This window comes from Narcine bancroftii, chromosome 12, assembly GCF_036971445.1.
Source record: "Narcine bancroftii isolate sNarBan1 chromosome 12, sNarBan1.hap1, whole genome shotgun sequence".
NCBI lineage: Eukaryota > Metazoa > Chordata > Chondrichthyes > Torpediniformes > Narcinidae > Narcine > Narcine bancroftii.
This window is the reverse complement of record NC_091480.1, coordinates 40,554,044-40,573,501: the sequence shown is the minus strand read 5'-3', so window position 1 is coordinate 40,573,501 and position 19,458 is coordinate 40,554,044. Positions and strand designations below refer to the sequence as shown.

The 19,458-nt window shown below is 42.3% G+C and overlaps 1 protein-coding gene across 6 annotated transcripts in view; it reads left to right on the top strand.

Annotated features, from left to right (window-relative positions):
* ern2 (endoplasmic reticulum to nucleus signaling 2) overlaps positions 1–19,458 on the top strand; it is a 158,816-nt gene that overhangs the window by 17,714 nt on the left and 121,644 nt on the right. The window contains exon 1 of one of the 6 annotated variants that reach the window (XM_069906038.1): positions 9,760–9,839. The exons of the other annotated variants lie outside the window; for them this stretch is intronic. Coding sequence (XP_069762139.1) covers positions 9,819–9,839 — 21 coding nt within the window. The 5' untranslated portion in view covers positions 9,760–9,818. Of the gene's footprint in view, positions 1–9,759; positions 9,840–19,458 lie in introns of those variants that run through there. 6 annotated transcript variants of the gene reach the window in all.

The window sequence follows — 19,458 nt, the reverse complement described above, 5'->3', positions numbered from 1 at the left end:
AGTGGTATTAGTCAAAAGGGAAGTTATTGGGATGCAGCATATGAGAACTTATTGTGTGCAAATTGACTGCTTGTTTCTTGTAACAATAATTTCAGCCCAAAACTACAAATCCTTTGTATTAAACTAAATGCAAAGAAAATGAGAGCACAGTAGTTGCTACAGAGCTAGCAAAGTAGAGTACACTATTGGTCATGAAACATAAGAGTTTGTATTCTATCGAAACAGTTGAAAATTTACATTTAGTAAATAAAGTCATAGTCCTAATGCATTTAGTGTCATGCAACAAAACAAATGTAATATTGTACAAAATTGCCTAAGGCAGACAAAGATTCTCCATTAGCATTGCCCAGCATACTCAGAGTCGCCAAATGGCCATGGATTCGCCTTCATCACTCCCAACAGCCTGTGCTGTTGCAGAAGACTCCAATTCAGTTCAAACTATTGGCAACCTGAGCTCAGATCCAATCCTCTGAAACAATGAAGAAGCCTTCGGTGCCTAGAGTCCTTTCAAGAGCCCTCCTTGACCTAAGCATTCTCTTGAATCTTAGTTCTGATACCTGATTCTCTTGAACCAGTCTTCAGTAGCTCACAATCTGTGTGGGTTTCGCGCCCACGAGTTGCCAACCACTTGCCACCTGTGTGTCTTTCAGCTGCAGAGCTCTTTGCTGGTCTGCCACCATGGTCACTGACCTTGGGGTTGTCTTCTCTGCTTCTCAGTGGAGGGGATGTTCTCACCATTATTGGTATATTGCACCAGTCCGCTGCTCCCCCAGAGTCTGCAACCTCTCGGGGTCGTTGCTGAAACATGGGCGTTGCCATCTTAGGCCAGACCCCGCAGTTGCAATATTTTAAATAAAACATAGTCTGCTTCTTTAACAGGCTATTTAAAGCCTGTATGGAGCCGTCAGCAGTAGGACCCTATGGGGAAGCACTGTGTCTCCACTCCGAGCTCTCCCCAATTTGCAATGGCGGCAGCGATGTTACAGCAGCTCCGGTGGTGCTGCCATTTTTTTCTTAACACAGATGCTATTTTATGTTTACAATAAATCTACAAAAAGATCGCTATCATTTACAATGACCAAATTGCTACTTAATTGTTTTAAAATTTCATTTGGTTCTCTTGTATCATTTTAGGGAAAAAAGTATCCTTATTTGGACTGCTCTGATTCATGTAAATACAACTTAATATTATTTCATCTGCTGAAATTATATCTGTGTAAATGTGTTTTAAGACAATTTGAGCACCTTTAAGCAAGTAAAAGATTAAATCAGACTTCTAATGGTCTAGCAAGAACTTATTTGAAGGTCAGTCATTTATAAATTGCAGTCTCAATGAATGAAAGAAAATAAAAAATAAACAATTCAGAATTTGTCATGACCATGGTCACGGAATTCTTTGTTTTGTCTATAATACACATGAAATTTCACTGTTGCCTCAGATTGTGCTTTGAAATATGATATTTTAAAAATATGTTTTGCTAATTATTCTTCCACAGAAATGGATAACAGTCCTCGAAAATTGACAACATCATGCCAATTTATTTATTTCATTGAATTATTTCATTCTGCTCTTGTATTGAATCCACCACATTTGTATTTGAGAATAAAAGTTGGCAAGTCGTGTTCCAGCTGTACAAAATTTTGGTTTGACCATATTTGGAGTATTCTATGTTGTTCTGGTCATCTCATTCTTGGAAGAATTTGGAAGTTTTGGAGAGGGTGCTGAAGAGGCCTGGTTTGGGAAGTTTGGCTATAAGGAGCAGCTAAGGGTCAGTATATCTAGTGTAGCGGTTGGCACAGTGCTGTTACAGTACCAGCGATCTGGGTTCGAATCCAGCACTGTAATTTAAATTACGGTAGTAGAACCAGATAGGATCATAGTGTCTACAAACCATTAGACGGACACAGGAACAGATAGGGGGATCGAAACCACATGCAGGGAGATGGATAAGGAAAGACTTGCAACATGGTTTGCACAGTGTTGTAGAACAGAGAAACCTGGGGGTACAGGTACATAGTTCCATCAAGCTGACGACCCAGATTGACTGGGTGGTGAAGGTGTTTGGCAAGCTTGCTTTCATCGGTCAATACAGGAGCAGGTATATCATGTTACAACTGTAACAATTGTTTTTGAGACTGCACATGGGGTATTGTGTCTGGTTTTGGTCACCAAGTTACAGAAAAGATATCATTAAGTTGAAAGGAATTTACTGACACTGGTACCTTTATCTCTGGAGCAGAGGAGGATAATGGGGTGGGGATCTTTATAAAATCATGTGGGGCAGTGATAGGTAAGTAGTCAAAGGTTTTTCCTCAGGGTAGAGGAATCTAAAACTAGAGTGCATAGATTTAAGGTGAGCAAGGAAAGACTTTAAAGGGACCTGAGGGGGACTTTTTCCACATAGAATGGTGAATATATGGAATGAGCTGCCAGGGGAAGTGGTAGAGGCAGGGACAATTGTGGTGTTCAAAATACATTTGGACAGGCATAGGAAATATTGAGAGGGATGCAGACAGAAAAAAAAACAATCAATGGGTCTAGCTAGGTTGGCATAGACAAGTTGGGACGAAGGACTTATTTCCAAGCTGTAAAACTCCAAGGCATTCTGATTTTTATTTGTCATTTATACCATCGTGAGAGTTTAACCCTTTCACGCTGCATGTCGGAACAGCAATAAGCCTTTCAATCTCTTGCATTCGTTGCTTTATAAATGAGCTTAAGATTGATCAGCATCCTAATTCTTTTGTCTATTTCATTTAATATCCAAGACCAACACACAATTTAATATTTTAAATTATAAATTCAGCTGCCATCTATAGCATTTTGTGGGAGAGAGCTCCATTACTTCTACCAGTTTTAATTTAAAAAAAATATTTAGACATACTGCAAGGTACCAGGCCTTTCTGACGCATGAGCCCATGCACACTAAATACCCTACAACCTCCGTAGATTTTGAAGGGCGAGAGGAAGTTAGAGTGCTAAAAAGAAACCCACGCAGACACAGGGAGAATATATAGCTTGTTATATAGTTTATGGTGACATATTTCAAATCGCTCGAATAATCTGGCTCTTAAATTTCTGTACCCAAGATTATACCACTACTGAGTAAAGTTTCTCCAATGAGTTATTTACAATACTCAAAATCCCTCATTCAAATCATCCCTTAATTTCTGTATTCAGATTACAGACTTTATGTAATTGCATAATCTAGTCCTGGATTTTTCATGTCATTTGGTAAATCTGACCTGAATTCCTTCCAAACCCACTCTATCCTTTCTAAAATGTAGTGCAAAAATCTGTGTAATTGTAGCCACTTTTTCCCTTTCAAACTCTGGTCCTTTGGTTTTAAAGTGTAACATTTCATTAGCTTTATTGATTTTTTTTTTCCACTGTCCAATATATTTTAGTGATGTATTTACATGAATCCAAAAATACTTTTTATTTTAGCTGTGATTTTTCAAAATATAAAATGCAAATTAGTTCTGAAATCCTTTCAAAGTTCTCAGATAACCAAACATTGCTGCAAAAAATTTTGCATCCAAGGACTCTATATTTACAGAGGATTTTTTTTAAAGACATATAGCACAATAATAGGCCCTTGCGGTCCACGAGCCCATGCTGCACAAATATCCCAATTAATTGACAACCCCCACACGTTTTGAAGGGTGAGAGGAAACTGGATGGAGCACCGAGAGGAAACCTGCACACACATGGGGAAAACATACAAACTCCTAACAGCGCCAGATTCAAACCTAGATCACTAGTGCTATATTAGCATAACTACTTTAAATATACTGCTTCACAATACAATGGAATTAAGTTTAAAACATAAGTTTCTATTACTACAATCCTGAAAATGGCACTTTTTTTGTATTGAGCAAGATGCGGGTGAGATGCATTGCCAATTCTGTGTGTTTTAGAAGGTTAATATTTTTTCTGATAAGAGCACTGTAAGAGTTGCACTTGTTAATAAGCATATTGTTGCATCTCTTAGTCCTATATTAATAAGCTTGATTCCACATTTTATTATGCATGAGAGACTGAAAACATTGCTGCAGTACAAATCTTAAAATGAATGATCTATTAAAATAAATGATGTATTTTTTTAAATTATAGAATTGATGGCTATGGTCTTCTGCACTATGGACTTAATGTGTTGAGATAAAAGGTCAGAGTTGTAATCTAAAGTTATATTTAGTTTAACTAAGTCTTTAAGGAAGAGAGGAATTTGTAGTAAGATGAATTTCAGGTGTTCAATTGTTGCACAATCTCAGTAACGGGAACCATCATCACACTAATAATTATCTTTCTTGTATGGGCTGAGAGTCAGAAGCCCCTTTCACACTTGCAATTGATCAGGAATCAAACACCAATCGGCCTTTAAAGTGGCAAGTGTGAAAGCAAAATCAGCTCAAGCAGGGAATTGATGGCCTCAACCTCCCCTAGTGCAATTCCCGGCATCTGGAGATCCCAGCATTGCAATCAGGCAAGTGTGAAAGGGGTAATTGTATTGCGGGATTGAAATGACCCAAGTTTTTGCATGAGTGCAGGAAGAAAAGATTAAAATGAAGGTATAAACTTTGCCATGGGAAATTCACAGTGGGAGAGGAAATAAATAGCAATAGCAGATAATTTTTAAACAGCGTGGGAAAATTGGTAGTGCTATAGCACACAATTTATAAAGACTGTGGGAGAAAAGTAATGGCAGACCTGGCTTCCCTGAATGCCGTGCGGCAGAGAAACCCCTCTATGAATGCTCCATGTATGCAACTGCTGCATGGAATTCTAAGTGGGCAGGTCGCCATCACTTTTTCCCCCCCACGGTATTTATAAATTGTATGTGCTAGCACTACCAACTTTCCCACACTGTTTAAAAATGTCCGCTATTACTATTTATTGCTTGCACTTTCCCCACGGACACTTATAAAAGTTTATATAGGTCGGCACAACAACAGGAGCTGTATATACAGACTAATTATGTTAGAATTATGCATGATTAATTTTGTTCAAATATAAGATCATAATACATTGATCAGGATTTAGGGTAGCTTCACCATCACTCAATGGATCATGATGTCATCAGTAGAAGATAGAACAGTCCTAACCCCAAGAATGGCTCCTTGCAAGTGTCCCAGTTAGGAGTCTTCTTTTCTTTGGCTTGGCTTCGCGGACGAAGATTTATGGAGGGGTAATGTCCACGTCAGCTGCAGGCTCGTTTGTGGCTGACGAGTCCGATGCGGGACAGGCAGACACGGTTGCAGTGGTTGCAAGGGAAAATTGGTTGGTTGGGGTTGGGTGTTGGGTTTTTCCTCCTTTGTCTTTTGTCAGTGAGGTGGGCTCTGCGGTTTTCTTCAAAGGAGGTTGCTGCCCGCTGAACTGCGAGGTGCCAAGATGCACGGTTTAAGGCGATATCAGCCCACTGGGTGGTCAATATGGCAGGCACGAAGAGATTTCTTTAGGCAGTCCTTGTACCTCTTTAGTGCACCTCTGTCACGGTGGCCAGTGGAGAGCTCGTCATATAACACGATTTTGGGAAGGCGATGGTCCTCCATTCTGGAGACGTGACCTACCCAGTTAGGAGTGGTCAAGTGTGAAAAGCCAAACCCCCATTCCTATCCCAAGACACTGAACAGCCAATTTAGTGGGATGGAAGTGTGAAAGGGGCTACAGTCAGAATTCCCAAATGGAAGGTGACTTTTTTAAAAATGCACAAAATGTCATGTTTCTTCTGCTACATTGAGAACTACATTTAGAAACTATCTTTAATTGTTGAACACTTTGGGTCATTATGATATTGTAAAAGATGCTGTATAAATACACACTTATTTTATTTGGATTTCCTTCAACATATCCTGAGGCAGATGAGGGAAGTTTGCCTGGTCAGGGAGTACAACTTTGATATTTTTTATATAATGAGAAGAAATTAACAAAAGTAGTTGAGGAGACTCCAATTTCCAAAACCTAAAACCTATCCTATAGTCTACATCAGGGGTGGCCAAACTGCGGCTTCAAGCTACGTGTGGCTCTTTGACATATTATGTGCGGCTTGCAGAAATATATTGGCTAAGACAGGAATCACAAGAGCTGGTGCTCACAGTGGTAGTTTTAATGGGCATGGCTTTGATTGAAAATATTTGGTACATATAAAAGTCCACTAACCCTCCCAAATTTTTGAACCTGGCTGCCTGGCCATCCAAGCTCCCAATATCCTGACCACTATCTTTCACCCAGGTTCTGGCACCCCACCCATCTGAGCTCCTGGCATCCTGGCTGCCATCCCATCTGAGCTCCTGATGCCCTGACTGTGGACTCTTGCCTAGGCCCCGGCCAGCCACCCGCCCATCAGAGCTCCCGAAGCACTGAATTCGAACGTCACCTGGTCCTGGCCACCCGCCCACCCATTTGTGCTCCCGATGCTCCGACTCCTGTCTCTCACCCAGCAACCTGCCCATCTGAGCTCCTGACGCCCTGTCCGCCCTCCTATCTAAACTCCAAATCCCCCGAACATGGACTCTCACCTAGACTGGTTATGAAGTCTGAATCCAATTATAGAAAGAGGTGTTGAGTCCCAGTAAGGACAACTTCTCCACTAGCCTCTGGGGTATGATTGTATTAAATGCCAAGCTGAAGTCGGTGAACACAAGCCAATGTATGAGATACTGTTCTCCGGTTGGATCAGGACAGAGTAGAGGGACAAGGCTAGACCATAATCAGTGGTACAGTTCTGTCTGTAGGTGAATTGAAATGGATTCAGTGTCCAGTGTCTCTGGGAGGTGTGCTTTAATATGTTCCATCACCATATGCTTGAAACATTTCATAATGATAGAGGTCAGTGCCCTCTTTGGTACCAGGTTGATAGTAGCTGCCTTGAGACCCATGGGGGATGATAGACTTGGAAAATGAAGTGTTAAAGATCTCCCCAAGGGCCTCCAAATGTAAAATTATGTAATTGTACTCTTGCTCTTTTACTGTGTTCCGTAGTAGGCATGTTAGAGTTAACTTTCTGGACTGCTCGCGGAAGGACCCTTCTCACTGTACCAAGTATAATATGATAAGAAACAAACTTGTACATAATTCTTCAGTATGAATTAATGCAATTTATTCTTTGGAAAAGTTTTTATTTAAGTAGCATCAGATTGAATCTGGAATAAGAGTGATTATAATAGGTTATTGTATTCCACCTTCTGGAACAAACAGACTGTTATTGTAGTACTAGGTACAATTGTGTGGCACTTGCTAAAAGAGGATACTAGTAGATTATTCCCAACAATTGCAGTTAACACTCACATAAAATGTTAGTTGCGGACATGATACTGGATTACCAAGAGGCAAATAGAAACACCAGCAACTTCAACACTAAGAATAGATCTTTGATGTTGTATCTTTGAAGCTATTGTTTCATGAAGCAACCATCTATGACTGCTGATGTTAACATTCCATCCTTCCTTGCCCTTGAATTTGGGTTTTAAAAGATGCAATCACACATTATATAATGAATGGAACTTCCCCTGCAATTCTCCATGATACTTTAGATTAATAGCTATTTAAACAAATAACTTGGCAGGTAATGTGTCATAAAAATTGTTGCCACACCAGCTTCCAGATGGTCAATGATCGAATGGTAATTATTAATTCAGCACTTTTATCCCTTACCATAAAAAGCAGAAGAGCACCCTTGTGCCATTTGAATTTAATGTACTTCATGTAATACATAGCCAATTTTTCTTTTTAGAATTTCAAATCTTCTGATGCAATGGTATCTTTTTGGGTGAGAACAGATTGAACTGGCCTATAGTGCTGCTTCTCCATTGATGCCTTTTGCCAAGGTTATATATGAATAAAAGTAATTTGCTTAAAGAAACAATATCTGTAATGAGAAAATGGGTTTGGGAAATGAGAGAGGAGGGGTGGGGAGCAACGATGAAAAATATCTTAATTGCGCAGAGCCAATATTAATCGGTTGGATTAGATTTGAGGCAAGCTCCTAAAATTGTACATTTCTTTAAGTTAACTTACTGGATCTGAAAACTCATCCACGGGTTTGTTCAGCAGTTCTGTGTAATTCACTAATGACATGGATAGGAAAAGAGGGAAGTGGGAACATAACGAGTTAGGAAGGAAGCTAAAAAGCAGGGCCACAAGGGTGGTCATCTCTACCATGCACCAAGAATAGGAAGTTATGGAACATTAATGCGTGGTTGAAGAGTTGGGGCAGGGGTTCAGATTCATGGATCTTTCTGGGGCAGGTATGACCTGTACAAAAGGATGTGTTGACCCTGAACAGGAGGAGGATTAATATCTTGGAGAGCAGGTCTGCTGGAGATTTTAGGGAGGGTTTAAACTAGTTTGGCATGGGGATGGGAACCAGAATGCAAAGGCAGTGAATAAGGCAGAAGATACACAAGCAGACACACTGCAGCGAGATTGTGAGGCAGTCAAGGGCAAAATTGCAGGCGTAAAATTAAAATTTAACTTGGTTTACGTTGGAAGCAAAATTGAGCCCACATTCACCACTTCAGCTGGCAGCTCGTTCCACATTCCCACCAACCTCTGTGTGAGGACGTTCCCTTAATATCCCCCCTAAACTTTTCCCTTTTCACACTTAACCCATCTCCTCTGGTTTGTATCTCATCTAATCTCAATGGAAAAAGCCTACTTGCATTTGCTCCATTGATACCCCCCATAATTTTGTATACTCTATCAAATCTCCCCTCATTCTTCAGGGAATAAAGTCCTAACCTGTTTAACCTTTCCCTGTAACTCAGTTCCTGAAGTTAGGGCAACATCCTAGTAAATCTTCTCTGCACTCTTTTATCTTATTGATATCCTTCCTGTAGTTAGGTGACCAAAACTGCACACAATAATCCAAATTTGACTTCACCAGTCTTGTACAACTTTAACATAACATCCCACCTCCAATACTCAATACTTTGATTTATGAAGCCCAATATGCCAAAAGCTCTTTTTGCAACCCTATCTACCAGTGACACCACTTTCAGGGAATTATGTATTCCTAGATCCCTCTGTTCTGCCACACTCCTCAGTGCCCTACCTTGGTTTGTCCTTCCAAAATGCAACACCTCACATTTGTCTGCATTAAATTCCATCTGCCATTTTTCAGCCCATTTTTCCGGCTGGTCCAGATCCCTCTGCAAGCTTTGAAAGCTTTCCTCGCTGTCAACAAAGCCTCCAATCTTATTTTCATTTGCAAACTTGCTGATCCAATTTACCACATTATCAAGATCATTAATATAAATGACAAACAACAATGGTCTCAGCACTGATCCCTAAGGCATACCACTAGTCACAGGCCTCCTGTCTGAGAGGCATTCATCAACTACCACTGTCTGGCTTCTCCCATATAGTCAATGTCGAATCAGGTTTACCACCTCACCATGAATACCTAGTGTTTGAACCTTCCTGACTAACCTCCAATTGGTAGACAAAGGTAGACAACATCCATGGCCTTTCCTGGTTACCTCCTTGAAAAACTCTACAGGATTGGTCAAACACAACCTACCATGCACAAAGTCACATAAATTATTGCTAATCAGTCCCTGACCATCTCTAATCAGTCCCTTATAAATATCTTGCTCCTTTCATACTGTGGTAAGGTGACCAAAACTGCACCCAATACTCTAAATTTGGCCTCAAAAATGTCGTATTGCAGTGGGCTGTGAACTGAGTCGCGATCCAACTCACAAAATGTCCAGCGAACACAGAGATTGCGAGGGCCCTGCAGGGACCAACGGCCAGGTTATTTATTCCTCACGTGTGACCTCTCACATGGCACTAACAACAGTGAACAACGGCGGAAATGCCAGACAGTTGGAGGCAGGTGCTGTGATGAAGTCACTCCTGTCGTCAGAGGCAGTGAGTGAATATAAACAGCTAGCAGAGCAGTAAATGTCTTTGACCTCGTCTTGACTTTGTGTGTGTGTGTGAGTGAGGCATGCGCCGTTCTTACTCCACACTTTACGTAGCATGCACTCTACATTGGTGATCCGACAAGTCCAACCAGCAGTTGGACGCAAAGATTACAGTCCAAACAGATCTCCACACGGTCTTTCTCAAGCTTCCAACGTTCTAGGCATCGCAGCCACATGTGGTTTGAACAGGCCAAGACCCAATTCCACCTTTGACAGATCGCTGCCAACAACATCCACTACTACTACTTAGTGAGCTTGCTTGACCAGGACATGGCAGCGAGAGTCGTCGATTTCCTACAGCAGCCTCTGGAGCAAGACAAATATGGTGCCCTCAAAGAGCTATCACAGCATGACTGCATTGCCCATCTCCTGCACTTGGACGGTTTGGAGGACAGGGACCCATCTACCCTCATGAGCGAGATGCTTGCACTCGCTAAGGGTCAAAAGCCTTGCCTGCTTTGAGTAGATTTTTTCCAGAGCAGCTACCCAAGGATATCTGACTCTTGCTCGCCAACAAGAACTTCAGTGACCCAAGGAAAGTCACAGTCTGGGTAGAGAGCGAAGAAAGAAAACGGTGCCTCGGTGGAACAGATTGCCAATCCCCAACCCAAGTCGGAAACATGGCCACAGCATGGAGAGGCAAGTAGACCCCCCATACCCAGCCATATTGTTATTACCATCAACGATGGGTGCAGGGGCCCATGATGCTACCCACCCTGCATGTTTATGGGAAACGCCATGGCCATCTGTCATTAATGGTTGCAGCGGTTGGCCATCGTGATAGCCTCCTCCACATATGTGATGCTCTGTCAGGAAGGCGGTTCCTTGTGGACACTGGTGCTGAAATAAATGTCCTTCCCCCTGCCCCCCACCCCACCCCACCCACCCACAGCCTACGACACCTGGAACACCAATCCAGTCCCGGCACTGAGGGCAGTGAACAACACCTCTATAAGAGCTTTCGATACCTGCACCATCCCCCTACGATTTGCTGGCCACTGATTTAAGTGGACTTTTACCACCGTTGCAGTGGTGCAACTGCTCCTGGGAGCCAATTTCCTGCATGCCCACTGCCTGCTAGAAGACTTGAAAGGGTGGTGTTTGGTGCACGCCAGAACTTTTCAAACAATGCCCCTGGGGAAGCCAAACTACCAGTCCCTCACCTTGACTCCGTCATGTTGTCCAACGACTCCTGCACGCGCATCCTGGCGTAATTCCCCACCATCATGGTGCTATAATTCTCCTCCACAGAACTGAAGCATGGGGTAAGGCACCATATCCTCACCGAGGGCCCCCTGCTCCAAGCCAGAGCGTGCTGTTCTCCCCCTCCCCCCTCCAAAAGCTTGCCTTCGCCAAAGAGATGTTTAAGAAAATAGAAGAGTTGGGGATAGTGCCTCTGGGCCTCCTCCAGCACGTGGTCCCAAAGGCAGCAGGAAGATGGAGAATGTGTGATGATTACCGATGCCTCAGTGAGGCCACCACACCAGACAGATACCCCATGCCCCATATCCAAGACTTTACCTCCAATTTACAAGGGACACGGGTGTTTTCAAAGGTCAAATTTAATCAGGGGTTATAATCAAATCCCAGTGCACCGAAGGAGATACACAAAACCGCCATAATCACCCCCTTCAAATGCATGAGGACACCCTTCGGGCTTAAGAATGCTGCTCAGACTTTTCAGTGGCTGATGGACGCGGTGGGCCAGGATGTCCCATTCACGTTCATCTACTGGACCATATCCTTATTGCCAGACGCAACCATTCCGAGCACACGACCCACCTCAGACAATTATTTACCCACTTGCATGGGTTCGAGCTGACCATCAGCACCACTAAATGTCAGTTTGGGTGGAACACAACTGACTTCCTTGGGGCATCGGATCGACAGGTACAGGATGAAACTATTGCCTGAGAAGGTGGAGGCAATTCAGTGGTTCAAGAAATCTCGCACTGTGAAGGGGCTGCAGGAGTTTGCCGGTATGATTAACTTCTACCATTCATTTATACCAGCAGCAGCTCGGATCATATGCTCCCTTTTTGTGCTCACGGCAGGGAAAAATAAAGACATTGCCTGGGACGGGGAGGCCTTGGAGGCATTCCAGAAGGCAAAGAGCGCTCTGGCCAACGCCACCCTTCTGGTTTACCCCAGGCCAGAGGTGCCAACCGCCCTCAGGGTGGATGCCTCAGCATAGAGGTCGGAGGGATCCTTCAACAGCTGATCAATGGGCAATGGCAGCTCCTAGCCTTCTTTAGCAGACACCTCCGGCCACCTGAACTTAAATATAGTGCCTTTGACTGGGAGCTACTGGCACTGTGCCTGGCAGTCAGGCACTTCCGATACTTTCTGGAAGGTAGACAATGCAAGATCTTCACAGACCACAAACTACTGACTTTCGCCTTCCACGAAGGGAGGATTATGGGCATTGTGCAGGGAGGTGGGACTAGAAAGGGGTGTTTGGTTCGGTGCGGACTAGAAGGGCCTAATGGCCTGTTTCCGTGCTGTAATTGTTATGTTTTATGTTTATCTGACCCATGGTCAGCCAGGCAGCAGAGGCACCTTTCCTACTTTCTGAATTCACCAAAGACATCCAGCACATTGCTGGCAAGAGCAACATGGTGGCTGATGCACTCTCTCATCCCGCCATCCATGCCCTATCCAAGACTATTCGGTCCTAGCCAGGGCCCAATATGACGACCCTGAGATCCCGGTGTACAGGATGGCGCTTTCTGGGCTGCGGATGGAGGACGTCGTCATCGCCCTTAGCAACCAGACGCTCCACCGGCAAACCCTGCCCCATCGTACTCACAGCATGGTTTTCGATGTGGTTCACAACTTGGCACATCCGGCCATCAGAACCACAGTAAAGATGGTGGCCAGCAGGTTTGCCTGGCATGGACTCCTCAAGCATTTCAGTCAGTGGGCCAAGACCTGCATGCTCTGCCAGGCGTCCAAGGTGCAAACTCACACTAAAGCACCTCCCCAGACTTTTGAGCCAGCACGGTGTAGGTTCAGCAACGTCTCGGCTCACAAAATGGCCAGCGAATGTGGCGATCGGGAGGGCCCCATTGGGGCTAACGGCAGGAACACTGGCCAGTCGGAGACCATTGTAGCGATGACGTCACTCCTGTTGTCAGAGGCAGGGTGTGAATATAAACAGAGCTGGCAGAGCAATAAATCTGTCTTCGACCTCGACTCGACTGTGTGTCATTCTTACTCCACATTCTGCATAGCACACACACAACTTTATACAACTTTACCATAATATCCCAACTCCTATACTTAATACTTTGATTTATGAAGGCCAATTTGCCAAAAGCTCTCTTTACAACTCTATCTACCTGTGATGCCACTTTCATGGAACTATGAATTTTTATTCCCAGATCCCTCTGTTGTACTTCACTCTTCCAGTGCCTGACCATTTACCATTTATGTCCTTTCTTAGTTTGTTCTTCTAAAATGCAACACCTCACACTTGTCTACATTAAATTTTATCTGCCATTTTTGGATTGTCAAAAGGCCTTTGTCATGGTGGTGCACATGCTGCTTAACAAAATTTCAGAAACGATACTAGCATGGGTAGGGAATTGGCTCATCAGCAGGAAACAGAATGGAAATAAAGAGATTTTATTCTGATCGGGACCGGTCACCAGTGGTGTCTTTAGGGGTCAATTTTGGGGCCACTCGTTTTACATTGTTTGTGAATGATTTGGAATGTGGAATATATGTCTATGGCTTAGTTTGTTGATGATACAAAGATAGTTGGTGGGGCAGGTAGTGATGAGGAAATGGAGAAGCTGTAGAAAGATAGATTCGAGGAATTGGCAAAGAGGTGGCAAATGAAATATTATGTTGGAAAGTGCATGGTCATGTAAAATGGCAGACTATTATTTGGATGAGGAGAAAATTCAAAATTCAGAGGTGCAATGGGATTTGGGAGTACTCGTACAGGATACCTTCAAGGTTAACCTTCAGTTTGAGTCGGTGGTAAAGAAGGCAATGCAGTGTTGGCATTCATATCTAGAGGAATAGGATATGAGAGCAGAAGTGTGATGTTGAGTCTTTATAAGGCACTGGTGAGGCCTCACTTGGAGTGCCAGGTACAGTTTATGTAAGAAAGGATGTGCTGGCATTGGAGATTCACAAGAATAATTGCTAGAATGAAAGGATATGAGGAATATTTGTCAGTTCTTGGACTGTACTCCTTGGAGTTGAGAAGAACCAGGAGATCTCATAGAAGCATTTTTAATGTGGAAAGGTCTGGATAGAGTAGATGTGTTAGGAAGTTATTTCCCATGGTAGGGGAGTTCAGGACAAGAAGGCACAAATTCAGGATTGAAGGGTGTCTATTTAAAACAGCGATGCAGAGAAATTTCTTTAGCCAGAGTGGTAAACCTCTGGAATTTGCTTCTATTGGAGGCTGTAGAGGCCATGTTGTTGGGTATATTTGAGGCAGAAATTGTTAAGTATCTGAATAGTCAGGGTATCAAAGGATATGGGGAGAAGACAGGGGAGTGGGGCTGAGTGGTAGAATGGATCAGCTCATGAAAGAATGGGCTCAATAACCTACCTGCTCCTATACATTATGATCTATTCAAAGTAAGACACAGGTTATAATGGTTTATGTGCATGAGTTATGAAGTAATAAGGAAGTTGTGTTGGTGAATGGACTGAAAGAAGTTCATTATCATACAGTATGTACTCACAAACCACAATGGAAGTTGATTGTGACCTCTGGTTTGTTAGCTGCATCATTAATCAGGCATTTGAAGAGATTCTGGATCGATCCTTGAATAATTAAAATGAAGAATTTTACAAAAATTTTACATGCTTTACATATCTGGTTCTGTTCACTATATGTAAGTAAAGCACAAAAGTCTGTGGTCTCCATGATTGAAGTAAAAACACAATGCTGGAGAAACTCAGCTGTCAAACAGAGTACTTTATATTGCAAAGATAAAGATACATAACCAATGTTTGGGCTGAGGCCTTCATCAAGGTACGTGCGCAGGCGCCCAAACAAATGGTTGAGGGGCAGGGAGACGGGCACAGTTCTTAACCCAAAACTTTTTTTTCAGTTCACTATGATGCAGAGCAAATAGAGTAGCCTTCATCATTGTTTAATTTGCCAATGCTCTCTGTCTATCACACATAAGAAACTCTGGTCACTATAGCAAAATATTCGAAAATGGGTGGCAATTGCAGATCTTCGATTGGTTATGGAGAAAATTAACTCTTGTCCTCAGGAAGGATCTGGATCCACTTCAATTCAGCTTTGGTTACAATGGATCAAATGGCAGATACCATTCTCACTTGGCCTCCACTCTACATTAGTTCACCTGGATCACAAGAACACCGATGTCTGGCTATTGTTCATTGACTACAGTTTGACATTAAACACCAGCAAAACATGATCAAACTAAAGTATTTGATGGAACTCATCCCTCTGCAACTGGATTCTCAAGTTCCTAATCAGCAGACCCCAATCACCACCTCCTCCTCGCTGAACATCAACACTGGCACCTCATGGCTGTGTTCTTAGTTCCCTGCTCTATACCATATGCATACATGACTGTGTAGCCAGGTTAGGCTCCAATGCAGTCTATAAATTTGCTGATAACACCACTGATGGCCAATTAACAGGAATTGATAAGTCGAGATATAGGATGGAGATTAAGAATCTGATTGGGTGCTGCGAGAATCTTGCTCCCTATGTCAACAAGACCAAGAATTTTTGGAAGGGGAGGCTGAAGGACCACACACCTGTTGTCATTGATAGGAAGGAGATGGAGGGGGTTAGTGCCTTCAAGTTCATCGGAGTTCACATATCGGAGGACCTCTCTTAGAGCCAGCATATTGAGACAACCATGAAGAAGGCATAACGTTGCCGCTACCTGCTAAGAACTCTGAGGAGATTCGGCATGTCGTTGAATAGTACATCAAACTTCTACAGGTACACTGTGGAATGTATACTAACTGGTTGCATCTCAATCTACCTTGGCAATTTAAGTGCCCATGAATGCAGAAAGCTGCAGAAGGTAGCAAACATTGCCAGGTCCATCACAAGCTCTGTAGAACATATAAATCTACAGCACAGCACAGGCCTTATGGCCCACAATATTGTGTCGACGTAACAACCAACTGCCTAGAATTCCCTTACTGCATAAACTTCTATTTTTCTCAGTTCCATGTACCTATCTAATAGTCTCTTTAAAAAATCCTATTGTACTTGCTTCCACCACCATTCCACACACTCACCATTTGAAGAGGTCGCTGTGAGGTGCTCCCTCAAGTAAGCAGCCAACATAATAAAGGACCCCTCATCATCCTAGTCACAACCACTTAGTGCTAACATCAAGAAGAAGGTACAGAAGCTTGAAGTCCAGCACTTCAACAATAGTTTTTTTTTCCAATGACTATCAGGTGCTTAAACCTGCGCTTACTACCCTAATCTAAAAACTATTACAGGAGGGAGAGTGAAAACTTGGCTGAATGATGTACTAACAATAACCCTGCACTCAATGTCATTAAAACAAAGGAGCTGATTGTGGACTTTAGGAAGGGAAAAACAGAGGTGTATGATCCAGGTGACCATTGAGGGATCACAGGTGGGAGTCACAATCTCAGTGCACCTTTCATCAATGCAGTGGTCTAATTTCATGGTGAAGAAAGCGTGTCAGTGCCTCTACTTCCTCAGGAGTATGTGGACGTTTGGTATGACATCAAAAACCTTGGCAAACATCTTCAGATGTGTAGTGGATAAATGGGAAAGGGGGGAGAGGGAGGGAGGGAAGGGAGGGGGGGAAAAAGGGGAGAAAATGACACTATATATTCAAGAGAAAAATGTCTATGTATTTTGGTCAGTATGGTTTATTGTGTGAAAAATAAAAAAAATTTTAAAAAATTAAAAAAAGATGTGTAGTGGAAAGTGTGCTGACTGACTGCATCATGGCTTGGTAAGGGGCACCAATATCCCTGAGCATAAAGCCATGCAAAAGGTAGTGGACACAGCCCATGACATCACAGTCAAAACCCTCCCCACCATCGATAACATCTGGACTGCTGCTGTCATAGTGCAGCCATAATCATCGCTGCCACCAGAAAAGACGTATAGGTGTCACAAGACTCGTGCCACCAGATTCCAGAATAGATGCTATTCCTCCATCATCAGACTCATAAATAACAAACAGTCTGACTCATTTAGGGACTCTTGCTTTCCACAATTTATTACTAAATATTTATTTTTTCTGTATCGCACAGTCAGTTGTTTCTTTGTTTACATTTCTCTCTTTTGCATACGTATCTTTTCATGGGTAAATTTTTTGCACTACTGATAAGTAGATACTTACACTGCCTGCCCCTCAGGAAAAAGAATCTCAGGGTTGTATGTGTTGTCATGTATGTAATCTGACAATAAATCTGAATATTGAACCACGAAAGGACCTGTCTCCACCATCGAATGGCACTATTTTTCATGTATTTGTAGAGTATGTGCTTCGATGAGTGTTGAAGGAAGACACATACACGAGGAGTTGAAATCGAAGACTGGTTTATTGCACTGGCAGCTCTGCTTATATGGGCCCGTGGCACTGACGTCAGGGGCCTCGGGTTGGCCAGCATTCCCACCAGAGTACTCTGTCTTCCCGCCGTGCGGCGGTCACCTGGGACAATAGCTGGTGTCACCCCCAGGTTCGCGCGGTCACTGTGTTCATCGGCCATTTTGCAGGCCAGTTCATGTCTTTGTGCACAGGCTGCTACATAACTCTATAATTGCAAATGTTTATTATCTGCCTTTTATATTTATTACCTCTTGCAATATGGTAATTTAATATACCTATTGGTTATTTTTAATAATGTCCCTTTTTGACTGCATCAAGAAATATTTAATTCTTATGTATAATTGTATGTATAAAAATAAACACATACCCCTGTAATCACCAATATCATTATCATTAACAACGTAAGTAAATATTCTTCAATAAGAAGGAAATTGTGTTTCTTTTAAAAGATATACAGTGACTTTCTCCTTCACCTAGTGCTTCTGTAACAATCAAAATTTATTTTCCAGCTAATGTCCCTATTCTTAGCTTCAGCATTACGGAAATTAATTTTTACTTTTATTTTACTCAAAACAGTTTTGAATGGAAAATATAAAGTTATAATGAAGAAGTTGTTGGGAGGTCAAAATTATTTGGTGACCCTGAATATTGACCCCCTCAGTAAAGAATTTAGCAACAAGTGCCAATAAATGCACCTTTTACCACAGGGTGTTTTATTTCTTTACCCATTTAATGGTTGTGCAAAAGTACCAAAATAGTAATTTTCTGATATCCTTATTCTCCTTTATCCTATCATCATAACATTTCCAGATAATTTTCTAGCCTTTTTAGCTACCTGAGCAAGTTTCCAATTTCAAGTCCAGTTTTCACACAATAAAGACATGCTTGCTAGTGAGAAGACTTCCGACAGCACAACTGAAATGAGTAAAAGGTGTTCTAATTATTGTCTGATACTGGACATTAATGTTCTTTCCCAATCCTTTATGTTCCAGGCTATTTTATTCTTAAAGGTCAACGTTTAAAAGTGTTTTATGGAATAAAGGTTAAAAACTGAATTGAGCAGGACATCTTGGAACTACTGAAGTATTTCAGTGGCTGTGATCTGGAGAGAAAAACTCAGCCTAAATTGGACAAGGATATCTATGGATTTGTATTTTTATTAACCTTTGCGACGGATTATGTTATATTTTATATTGTATATAGATAGGTTTTAAAGGAGATAAATTGTGCGAGTTTTTTCTGGTGTAGGTCACAAACATTCACAAACACTTCACAACACAGATCTCCTTTAAAATTCCAGAGCTTTGCTCAAACCAGACAGTCCAGGCTCCCAGTGCATTTGTAAAAACAATGGAAACTGCTTTGCTGAAGGACTTCACAAGTAGATGTTAATTGGACATTCTGTGGAGTAATGAATTATTTTTTTGGAAAGCAACAGATGAATGGACTCAGAAGATTGTGTCCAGTGCTGCCATCTATCCGAATGCAGTTTGTTGTTCTAAGAGGGTCATGTGGTTTTCTCTGAGAGAGAGTGAGAGAGAGAGAAAATTCAGTTCTACAGTTCAGCAAGAGCAGCAGCTGGGACTGGAATAGGACAAGCTTGTAGAAAACCTCCATTTTGAAGACAGGTTGTGAGTTCTTAGTTCAGCCTGTTCAAACCTCTTGTGTACCATACAAGAGGAGATGGCTGGCTGTGTGGTGTTTTGCCTGAGATAAGGAAAACAGAAAAGGAAGTCTGTGATGACCTGAAAGAAAGAGGTTATCATCTGGAAAACCCTAATGGGGCAAGTTTCTTCAGCAAGACACTGAAATGGCTGATCGGAAGGAATCAGTTGTGGGTGTCCATGAGAAACAAATCTCTCTCTGAAAACTGACAAGAACCTTCCTGAGCAGTAACCATTTACCTTTCAAGCACCAAAGCCTGGTGAAGATTCATAAATGATAAATTCTGTGCACAGTATAAGAATTG